The sequence below is a fragment of the Capsicum annuum genome, chromosome 2 (assembly GCF_002878395.1).
Source record: "Capsicum annuum cultivar UCD-10X-F1 chromosome 2, UCD10Xv1.1, whole genome shotgun sequence".
NCBI lineage: Eukaryota > Viridiplantae > Streptophyta > Magnoliopsida > Solanales > Solanaceae > Capsicum > Capsicum annuum.
The window spans coordinates 132,495,843-132,508,007 of NC_061112.1; the positions used below are offsets into that span (position 1 = coordinate 132,495,843).

Sequence of the window (12,165 nt, forward strand, 5' to 3'; positions counted from 1 at the left end):
AAGAGTTTTCTTTGTTAAGGAGCTTATCCTCGAAACTGATTGCATGTCTTGGATCGGGGATAGTTAGGGGTTGTTGTTTGATTGACATCATGTCGGGCGGTTCCCGAAGATGGGGCGACAGTGAGTCTGGTGGTTGGGGAGTTGAGAGCATAACTTGAAGTCCTTGTAAGTTATATCCTATAAATGGTTTAACTTATTTAAATGTGAAAATATACATGGAAAAAAAATTCAAAACTTGAATAAATAGCCAATAAAGATACTTTAATGATGTACAGTATATAAATATTTAATTAAAATAACATCTAATTTAAGTATCTAGATGTAACTCGACTACAAGTTTAAGGGTCCGTGCTTGTACTAACTGATGATTAATTAACTCAAAATAAAAAGAGATTAGACTTGGTCCGTGCTTCCCTTACGTATTTGATTTCTTTTGCCAAATCTCCACCTAGACGTCGTCGTTTGGTCAGCTGCACTCGGCATCCAAGACAAAGACGGGAACTTTACAACAAGCGAATCAGCGAAACCTCAGAGGTTGATATTAAGAATGTTGGAGAAGATCGGATTACCATCAAAGCCATCACTAAGAGGGAACAACTGGGTAGTTGATGCTTCTCATTGTCAAGGATGTTCCTCTCAGTTCACTTTCATCAATCGCAAGGTTTTTTTTTTTTTTCGACACTTTTTCTTGACACCCTTTATCAAAAATAGGATTTTTATCGATCGTAAATTTGTAAGGTTTTTAGTTTTGGTCATATTGGGGGTTTGATTCTTGAATGATCACATGTTAGATCCTATATAGTATAAGTTCTTGATTTGGTTTTATATGTTGTGCCTTTTTTTTTCTCATTAACTTAATTGGTATGTATTGTCAAGGAGTATTTGTGGGAGTTATAGAAAAATTTCACCTTTATGTTACTTAGTACTGTACTCTTGTTGGGTTCATTAAGATACAATAATCCATTAATAGTATCTTTAGTAGATTTCTAGATATTGTTTAGACCATCTCAATTAGCTGATGATATTAAGCTTTTTTCTACCATCTCATCTAGGTAATGCATATCCGTTTGACTCAAGTGCTTGGTGATGCATTTTGTACAGAATTCTATTGTATTCTTAATATAGAGGAACCACCTGACTTGCCACATTAGTGGGTGCTACGTCACGCTAGTCCCCCTTTAAGTAGAAAATCCAGTTTTCCAGAGTTGAAATGGTGTGCCATATAGGCAATAAGTTCATCAGAAAAATCAGTATATTTCATCCTGGTTGCTAACAGTTTATGCATTTCTAATTCATTGCCACGTAAATGGAACGTGTGTTTGGATGAGAATAGTTGCAATCGATATTCTTTAATGTTACGAAAAAGTAATCATTATGGGTGATAAGATGGGAATCTATGGTTCTTTCCTCCCTGCCCCCCAGTATCTTCCCTCATTATCTGCGATGTACAACTTTCGTAGTTTCATTCGCTAGTGCTCTTATCCGCGATAGTAAGTATTGGAGAACAAGAGGTTCTTCATTTGCTTCTCTAGTGAATTTCTTGACCACGAAGATGCTCTATATATTTTGTTTTAAAGTTTTATAACTTTTAGTAGTTGGGTTTAAAGTGTTTATAATTCTTTTATAGCTAGTAATCCAAAAAGATGAACATTTTTTGTGTGTGTGCTTGTGTGCTATCATAGTCCAAATCATTTGTCAAGTAGAGCTGCAATTGAATTGAGGATTTATCAATCCTGTTTGAAAAGCTGGAGTTAAAATTCCATTTGCATTAGAACATGACCCTAGATAGGAAGATATGGAGGAAAAGCATTAGGATAGAGGGTTGAGGGTGTGGTTGAGGCGTTGTCAGTATTTAGGTGGACTTTGGGGTCTTGTGTTTGGCAACGTGCAATTTTCTGTGGATGCCGTACCGTTGTTATTTATTGTGTTCTAGGATTTTCATGCTTTTGTATGCTGTCTTCTAACTTGAGCTGGGGGTCTATCTGAAACAGCCTCTCTACCTCTTTAGAGGTAGTGGTATGGACTGCGTACACTCTACCCTCCCCAGACCCCACTATGTGGGAATATACTGGGTATGTTGTTATGTTGTTGTTCCTTTTTATTTTTGCTCATAGATCGACGTTAACAGGTGTTGTTTCTTGTGAGAGCAGTGAACCTTCTCCCTTTTGATATAATTGGAGAGCAAATTATGGTCATTATAGCTCAGATATTGAATGCTTTTTTCCCTGTTTCCTTCTTCTTGCGAATATCTGGGTTAAGATTTTCTCAAACTATTCAGTAGTAGTTCAGATCAAGGATAATCTCTCTCCAAACAAAATTCACACTGGTGTCCTGGAATTTTGTTGAACTGGAAATATTCTTGCTGCTTCCAAACAAGAGTTTGCAAATTCCCGGCTTAGGAATCTAGCTTTTTGCTGTGAAGCATCCGAACTTTTTGCATATTGCTGCATAAAGACCAAACCTCTTCATTAGCGGACTGTAGGCATACTTTGGGTTGTGCGAATAGGTTGCAATGCATTAGGTAGTAGTTGAAGGAAGTAGTTAATGGACATCAACATCTTGAAGTTTTTAGATATGTCTAATTAGGTGCTGCTGCGACTTCTCTTTTCCGCCATAGTGTTGTTCTTTTAATAATGGCACTTTTGTTTGGTCATTAGCATTGTTGAAACATCAATATCATCTTTTATATCCTTACTATCAAGGGTATATATGATTCTTTTTGTTTTTTTTTAAAAAGATGGGGTCGCAAATGTGTTTAAAATGGCTCTCAATGGGGGCTTTCAATAATTTTATTCAGCATAAGGGGGCTTTAAATAGCCAACATAAAGCACATAATCTGCATAATTTGAAATTCAAAGAAGCCTAAAATATCTTAACAACTAAACAACCTAATCTAAAATTTAAAATTCAAATTCATCTTAAATATAGATAACTTATTAGACTAAAAGTTACTGCAGTAATAAATCAAATTTCAACAATTTTGTTCTCCCTCTCCTGTCTACATGCTGCGTGTTTGATGGAAATATGAATACGGTAGGTGTTTGGTTTTCTTCTTGTTTTTCTTTCACTTATGTTGTGATTCACACCTATGAAATTCCAGCATCATTGCCGGAGATGCGGGGGCATTTTTTGCAGTAGCTGTACCCAACAAAGAATGGTGTTACGCGGACAAGGTGATTCACCGGTGCGTATATGTGAACCATGCAAAAGATTAGAAGAGGCTGCACGTTTTGAAATGCGACATGGGCACAAAAATAGATCATCAAAAGGTACCAATAAATAACTGGTTATACTTGCAGTCATAGTTACTGTGCTAATAGATATAAATGAACTACTTCTCGTTTTAAAATACAAGTGTTGTCTCTCATAGGAAGCTCAAGACTTGCATCTAAGAATGAGGATGAATTTTTAAATCAACTTCTGGGTAAAGAAAGGACCTCGGATGTTCTTTCCCATGATCAACAGTCAGCAAGCACTGCATCAGGTTCAAATGTTCTAGATTTCTCCGGTAAAGATGAGGCTGGAGATGGAAGCAGTAATCAGACAGAGCAGCCAGCTGAGATGGGTTCCATTACTCCTGAAGAATTACGTCAGCAAGCTATGGAAGAAAAACAGAATCATCGAACTCTAAAAGCTGTGGGTAAACCTGAAGAAGCTCTAAGGGCTTTTAAGAGGGGCAAAGAACTTGAAAGACAGGCTGCTGCTATGGAGATTTCTCTGAGGAAAAATCGTAAAAGAGCACTGTCTTCCAGTAATGTCACTGAGAACCAGCAAGATACTGATGATGGCAAAGCGTCTGGTAGGAAAAATAAGCTCTCTCCTCATCTTACCGAAGAGAAGGATGATCTTGCTTCTGAACTCAGAGAACTGGGATGGTCAGATATGGATCTTCATGCTGCTGATAGAAGGCCAGCAACCATGAGCCTCGAGGGTGAACTTTCTGCACTTCTTGGAGAAGTTTCTGGAAAGACCAATCCTGGAAAGAAAATTCATGGAACTGACAAGTCACTGGTCATTGCTCATAAGAAAAAAGCACTCCAGCTGAAGCGGGAAGGGAAACTTGCTGAAGCCAAAGAAGAATTGAAGAAGGCTAAAATTCTTGAAAAGCAAATAGAAGAGCAGGAACTGTTGGGTGATGATGAAGAATCTGATGATGAGCTTTCTTCTTTGATGCGTGGCCTGGATGCTGATAAATTTGACGATTTATCTACTGGATCTAAACCAGATTCTAGTTACAATTTTGACAACCTTCTCGGGATTGATGATGATATTGGTACGGATGGTAAGTTTGAAGTAACCAATGATGACATGTATGACCCAGAAATAGCAGCTGCCTTGAAGTCAATGGGTTGGACTGAAGATGCTGCGGAATCTGAGCTTTCAGAAAAGCAATCCCAGCCTGTTGATAGGGAAGTGTTACGAAGTGACATTCAGTCACTGAAAAAGGAAGCTCTTAGCCAGAAAAGGGGTGGCAATACTAAGGAGGCTATGGAACTGCTAAAGAGGGCAAAAACACTGGAAAGCAAGCTTGGAGAACAACTAAATAACAGTGAAGAGGATGCTGGAAAGCACATTGAAAGGAAGGATAAAGAGCACAAAGTAGCACCAAAGAGTAAGTCGGTGATCCAGAGAGAGCTTCTTGGTATTAAAAAGAAGGCTCTAGCTTTAAGAAGGGAAGGAAGGTTAGATGAGGCTGAAGAAGAATTGGAGAAAGGCAAGATTCTTGAGAAGCAACTTGAAGACATTGATAATCCACCAAAATTCGTGCAGCCCATGGCTGGGAATAATAAACTGGATGAAAGTATTGCAGATATTGATGCTGGAGATGAAGAGGCAGAGGTTACAGATCAAGACCTGCACGACCCAACTTATCTTTCACTGCTTAATAATTTGGGCTGGCAGGATGACGAAAAAGCTAATGTTCCATCTGCGTCATTTCAAGGGAAAAATAATGTTTCTCATCTTAGCGAGTCCCCAACTAAAGAAGCTACGAGTAACATCCAAGCTCAAGCATCTAAAAAAAGTAAAGGTGAAATCCAGAGGGAACTTCTGGGCTTGAAAAGGAAGGCTCTCACATTGAGACGCCAAGGAGAGACCGAGGAGGCAGAGGAAGTGATGAATGCGGCTAAAATGTTAGAAGAGCAATTGGCCGAAAATAACTTGGGCCGGCAGGATGACGAAAAAGCTAATGTTCCATCTGCGTCATTTCAAGGGAAAAATAATGTTTCTCATTTTAACGAGTCCCCAACTAAAGAAGCTATGAGTAACATCCAAGCTCAAGCATCTAAAAAAAGTAAAGGTGAAATCCAGAGGGAACTTCTGGGCTTGAAAAGGAAGGCTCTCACATTGAGACGTCAAGGAGAGACCGAGGAGGCAGAGGAAGTGATGAATGCAGCTAAAATGTTAGAAGAGCAATTGGCCGAAATTGAAGAATCTATGTCTAACAGAGTTCCAACTGAGTCAAATGAGCAGAAAGAACGTAAATCTATTGATTCTCCCCTTGAGAACCCACAGTTTCCTCCATCTGATTCAAGGAAGGCTCCAATTGAGAACATGGAAAGCAAAGTTACTCGTACTCCGGAGAAACCAGAAGAGGTCGCTCAATCAGATGAGAAATCATGCATCTGTGAGTCAAAAAATGCCCAGGAAGCTAATTCTCAGCTTGATCAAAATTCCCTTCGTCAAGATATATTGGCTCACAAGAGGAAGGCAGTTGCTTTGAAGCGAGAAGGGAAAGTGGCGGAAGCCAAGGAGGAACTTCGACAGGCAAAACTTTTAGAGAAGCGCCTTGAGGAGGAAAAGACTCTAGGTACTAGTAGTTCCACAGTCTCGGCAGGTCCTAATATCTCGCATGTTGGAGAAAAGGAAGTTAGTCCAAACAAAGTTCCTAATATATCTCAAGTGGGACAGAAAGAAGTAAGTCCAAGCTCTGGGCCAAAGCCATTGTCTGGACGTGAACGGTTTAAATTGCAGCAGGAGTCTCTCAGCCACAAACGTCAAGCACTTAAGTTGCGAAGGGAAGGTAGGACTGAAGAAGCCGATGCTGAATTTGAATTGGCAAAAGCTATTGAAGGCCAGTTGGAAGAAGCGTCTTCACAGGATGCAATGAAGTCTTCTGATCCCACAGCTGAATCAGCAGAGGATGTCAGTGTTGCGGATTTTCTTGATCCTCAGCTTTTCTCTGCTTTAAAAGCTATTGGAATTGCAGATACCGCTATTGTATCCCATGGCCCTGAAAGGCAAGAAACAAAAAAAACTATAACTGGCAATACTGATAAAACTGGCACAATTGCCTCTCAAATCCTTGAAAGACCAGAGCCAAAACTATCTGAAACACGTGTATCTGAAGAATCTTCCAATGAGAGAAAACTTTTGGAAGAGCAGGTAAAGGCAGAGAAACTAAAGGCGTTAAACTTGAAGCGTTCTGGAAAGCAGGCAGAGGCCTTGGATGCCCTTCGACGGGCTAAGATGTTTGAGAAGAAGTTGAGCGCTTTATGAAGCTGGAATAGATTTTGTGTTTGGACGGCTTTTCCACATGGTATAAACCAACGATAGCATGACAGGAGTTGGGATGATGGACTAGGTACTTGCCTCATGTATGCTGGCTATATGTCATTCCCATTGATGAGCTCAACGAGTGAATGATCTGAACACTGGAAACATTATAAAAAACCATTTGCTTGCCTGATGATGTGTTTTGAAATTTGACATGTATAATCGTTTTTTCTAAACATCTATTTTCTTGAGAATGAGATTATAATACGTTATCCCCAATGTAGAATTGGTAATCGTTTTTTCTAAACATCTATTTTCTTGAGAATGAGATTATAATACGTTATCCCCAATGTAGAATTGGCTGGGGATGCTTGTATTCTACTTGATTGTTCTAATAGTTTTTCATCTTCCATTATTATGTAATGTTGGACATTCGAGACAATGTCGGTAAGTATTTCTTGCAATACAAGTTTATTTACTTCCATGGCTGTTCCATAGCTTTATTTACTGCAGAAATTATATAAGTTTTTCAGGCTATAGAAAAACAGATATTGTTACATATTTTATGTCTTTTTATGTGGAGCTTCATGTATAAACAGACATAATGAAGCATGGGGTTTCAGGAAAGAGGAATGGGTTCAAAGAACAAGGAGAGTATCCGATCCTTTGTCTCGCGATCTGGAATACCAAATCCATCCCCATGCTGGTACATGCATTGAGCAATCCTAGCAAGATTCATGGTGGTTCTTCTAAAATCCTTTGAGAAGGATCGGTCCCTTAGTATGTCTCTGTTCATCTTCTTCCAGGTCTGATCAATTAAGTTCTTTATGTAGTTTCGAGCATTTTCTTCACAACTCCCAGACTCATGCATGTAACATTGGATCGATTTAAGATAATCTCCTTTCTTGATTTCATCCTGAACAAAGGTTGCAAAAGATGAAACAACTTTTGACTTCTTGTATCAGAGATCATTAAGGAATTTACTGATATCAGGCACAATTTGTTTTTTTTAAAAAATATAAGCATAACTTACAGGTGAAGTTGCCAAGTCATTTACTAGTCGAAGAATTTGCGAAGGTGAGTAAATGATGGAAGGATAATTCTTTAAGCATTCCAATTCCTCCTCCTTTATGGGGTTTGTGATGCAAAAATAAGCATGCATTATTAGTACAGGACCGGTGTTCGTTATCCAGGCATTTCTCAGGAACTCATTCAAGCTTGGTGTATCTCCTCTCTGATACCACTTCACTTCCAGTAAGTAAGCTTTACACAGGTTAGCCCACTGAAATATTTGGTACAAAACATGTCAATATACTTTTAGGTGAGAAATAAAAAGATGAAGTGGGAAATTCAAGACAAAATTAGATAGAAGAAAAAAGTTACTACCTCTTTCCTTATATGTGAAATTATGCTGAACCCTTGTTCTTTTAGGATATCATAAGCCAGTTCATTCATGGAGTTGAAGAGAGCTAGGAAGCAGATTTTCATGTAGTCAGGTAGTTGCTCTATTGCATTGATGTCCCATCTTCACATGTAACCACAGTAAGTGTATACGCCTCCCATTAATAATGAATTTGAGATTCTAGTCCAGTCCAACCATCAAGTAGAGTGGAAAAAAGGATTTGATTCTTGACTACTAGTATAACAATATTTTACGCTATTACTGTATTTCGGCCTGTGTAAAAGGGTACTGATCTAACTTATTATGGACAGATACCTATGGTTGTCTTTCAGTGACATGATGATATAATATTGAGAACGAGGAAAAGATGTAACGGGTGTGGACAAACCTGTCAACAATATCAGTAAAGAGCTCAAGTTCATCCAAGCTACCATAAACATCATAGATGTCATCAATTGTTGTGAGGAGAACAGAAAGCTTTGTCGAAAGCTTTCTGCAGTATCCAAACTGAGGATTAGGAGTGAAACCAACTGCCCAGAAGAAACCCTCCACCAATCGGTCCCTCACAAAGCTCATCTTCTTAACAAGTTTAATATTCTTGTCCCACCTGCATTTTAACCAGATTAATAAAACATATACCTTCAATTAAAATTCTCAGCTCTGAAATTAAACGAAATTATAATCAAAATTAATGTGTTCGGTATGCCATAGTCATCTTTTAGGAAGATTGTATTTTATGAGAGAGTCATTTTTCTGGCATTTAATTACCTGAAAATGTCTTTCCATACTATGTGAGGATAGACGTCTTTACTTACAACTATCTTAACTCCATATTTTTCATAAAAAAAAAAATGATTTCTGCTGTACCAAATATTGTTAAAAGTGTATTCTATATACTGTTCTCACTTTCAAATGTCATGGAAATCACCCCACCTTGACATTTGTTTTAGTTCCTCCAAGTATGTTGCTTGTACCATGTTATAGTCCAACTTTGCAAGTTCAAGTAGGAGTGGATTCATGTTCTCTTTTTTGTGATAAACTTCTATAAACCATCTTGCTTCTAGTCTCTCCATCCTCCAATGCAAAGGCATTTCTAAAGCATGGCTTACTTGCTCCGCAAGATTCTCATCCATCTTCTTCTTCTCAAGACTTTCCATGAGATAATGAGTGGCGAAATCTCGAGCCTTTTCCATAATGTTTTCACCTTCCATAGAAAGATAGGAAGCTTCATACATACTCAACAGCACTTGAGTGTCCTCAACAAGGGTTCTCTTGAACTTCCCTTCATTCATGAAACTGCAAAATATCTCTGCCAAAAAAGAATGAAAGATAGTGAAATTACGTAAGAATAACATTAAAACATGGATTTAACTACCAAGTCACCTATAAGATATAACTACGTGTAACTGTTCATATATAGTAATGACATTAGCAACTTGAAAAATAAGACAGCTAACCTGCTAGGACGTATTGTTCGTAAAAATTCGTTATTTATATTTGAGTGAAGTATTAGAAACACACCTAAATTATCCTCTTCTTTTGAGTTTCACACCTAAGCTATTAGGTGTATTTCTCAAACTAATTAGTGATAGTTTAGCTGTGTTTCTTAGACTAACACAAACAATAGTATAGGTGTGAAACTCAAAAAAAAGGGATAATTTAGGTGTGTTTTTGACATTCCCATTTTATATATCGGTATATATTAGTTAAATCCTTAAAATAGTCTAGTCGTGAACTAGTTTTTTTTTTTTTTTTAATCGATGTCCGATATCAGCTTTGTAGTCTGAATTATAATCGGATTCCCGTCCGAGCAGAAGTCTCATTTCGGGAGTAAAATTTGGTTGACAATTACATTTGTAGACCTTAGACATGAGACTTTTGGTTACCGGTGGGGTGGATATGAGGTATACTTACCACCCGAGAGTTCAGTACTGGACATAGTTGCAATGTGTTATAAAAAACTTTAGATCTGCCACAATTAAAAAAAATGATGAAAGTTAAATCTTGAGTACCTTGAGGAACATGATAACCTTGTTGTCTAAGCAGTCGAAATTCTAAAGCTGTAGCATACAACTCCTCATTCTTCAGCCCATTATGGTGATCTCTTTTATTATAGTTAACGTATATTTGCTTCAATACTCTATCAATTTCTTCCTCAAAGTGATAGTCTATTCCAAGTCTTTGCAAAATGTCAATAAGCTCAAGTTGTTCGAATGAGTTTGTCATTGGTTTCTCTAACATCCTCCTCCTCACTTCTTCTTTTAGCTTTTCAGCTTCTTCACAATATTTCTCTTCCTGCATGATAAAGGTTGTCACTAATTCTTTTTTTTCCGAAAAGATATACAAAAAATAAAGTAAAAAGGTCATCACAACAACGATTCTCGTCCAGTATTTACGATACTAATATCTATCGCGATGTATATTTAGTTTGGAATAACGAAAATGAATTTAAAAAAAAAAAAAAAATCATTAGTTTTTGAAGTACATTATGTACTTACAGCGTACAAATTAGCTCTTGATTGGACATATCCATCCTCCCAAATGCTAGGTTTGTAGTTTCCTGACCTTCTAGCATCCATTGTTAATGGGTAACCTTCAAGCATGCATGTCAACAGTAGGAAAAGTGAGCCAAATTAATCTATGCAGCTTTTATAGAACAAGTTTAGTAAAGAGCTCTCTCCTTCGAACCACTTTGGAAAAATAATTAATCGCACATGGTGTTTAAATTTAACTCAAAAAGAGCAATATAACTCTACCATCACTCGCACAATAAAATTAGACAATATATGAAATTTAGAGATGGATTCACGATTTGATCATGCCAAGTGAAGAGGTAAAAATGAAAACTTATTTTTAGTGTAATGGACAAGCAAAAATTAACCAAAAAAAAATGATAAAGAGTATATTTTAGTACTCTTTCTATCTCATATTACTTGGTTTCTGTTGATCTTCATATTTATTAATGATGTTTTAGGACTTTAAATTTGAATATCGTAAATCTCTAATCTCTCTAAATATATTAAAAGTGTGAAGAAATTTAGAAATATTATTTAAACTTTTTATCTTTTATTAAAATCTACAAATCACCTTTTCACTATTTTTGAGAAAATAAAAAAACTGATGGTATTTTAGGCATACTACATCGCAGGAGGAGCCTAACAAAACTCCACCCCACCCCCACCCCCACCCCCTCCCCTCCCAACCCCCACCCCAACCCTCACCCCAACCAAAAAAAAGCCTAATTTATGAAAAATAAATAAGTGTCATTAATATTTTTTGACAAATTAAAAATTGGTGTTATTTTAGGCATACTACAGTAGTTGGAGGAGCCTAACAAAATTGCCCTACAAAAATAGCCTAATTTATGATAAATAAACAAGTGTAATTAATATTTTTTGGCAAACTAACTACTTGACAGGAGTCTCAACAGATAAGAAATATATATTTTTTTAAAATATATTTATAAAAAATTGTTTTGTTTTGCACAAAATAAAAATTGATATATATAAAATAAACTGATTCTTGATTTATTTAATATTAATATGAATGAATAAATAAAATAAAATATTTATTTTTAATATAGGATGCAAGTAAAATGAATGAATAGTCCAAAGTTGATATGGTGTCTAGTACTAAAGGATCTGGTTAATGAATGCTATCCAAATCCACCGACAGAATTATTTGGTAGTTGAGCTCAATAATATCACTACTACCATCGAGCATCTACGTCTTCTTAGGAAGTAAGTACTTCCCCTTTCATGTTACTTTGGATTCTGTAAGGTAAGGTTGTATATATATACGATAAATTATTGTGATTTAATTAGTTTTTTTAGATTGTTGGATAAATATAAAATAATATAAAATTATTTATATTAAAATAATAAAATAATGGTATTAAAAATTTTATATGAAATTATTTTTGAACAAAAGAGCCACAACTAAGATGAACAGCTGATATTAATAATTTTGCATTATAATCACAAGTATAATATTTAAAGTGATCACTATACACTCAAAAAAAATAATCATCTTTTGATTCTCACCATACTAAATTATCACTCACTTAAATTGTTCTTTCACAGAGTAATTTTTATCACAGTCTATATGATATCTTATTGTTGTCTCTATATTATTTTTACTCTTTTTGTTGGTGTTTATCTAATAAATGAGCCGAGGAGCTCCTTTTATAGGAAAAATTCAATGACATCATTGAAAGGTACCATTTCAAAATGTGATCATGGAAAATATTTTAAGGCTCAATTATCAAA

General features: G+C 36.3%; 2 protein-coding genes across 2 annotated transcripts; one reads left to right on the plus strand and one right to left on the minus strand.

Annotated features, from left to right (window-relative positions):
• The first annotated feature begins 230 nt into the window (after positions 1-230).
• Positions 231-6,979, plus strand: LOC107859501 (caldesmon). The gene is made up of 3 exons (XM_016704541.2): positions 231-661; positions 3,101-3,269; positions 3,371-6,979. Exons 1-3 carry the CDS (start codon positions 548-550, stop codon positions 6,496-6,498), a joined length of 3,411 nt encoding a protein of 1,136 aa, XP_016560027.2. The 5' UTR covers positions 231-547; the 3' UTR covers positions 6,499-6,979.
• LOC107859502 ((-)-alpha-terpineol synthase) lies at positions 6,928-10,673 on the minus strand. The gene is made up of 7 exons (XM_016704543.2): positions 10,396-10,673; positions 9,910-10,192; positions 8,831-9,206; positions 8,286-8,504; positions 7,882-8,020; positions 7,529-7,777; positions 6,928-7,411 (listed from the first exon to the last, which is right to left on the minus strand). The coding sequence occupies exons 1-7, from the start codon at positions 10,498-10,500 to the stop codon at positions 7,115-7,117; spliced, it is 1,668 nt and encodes a 555-aa protein (XP_016560029.2). The 5' UTR covers positions 10,501-10,673; the 3' UTR covers positions 6,928-7,114.
• Between the last annotated feature and the right edge of the window lie 1,492 nt (positions 10,674-12,165).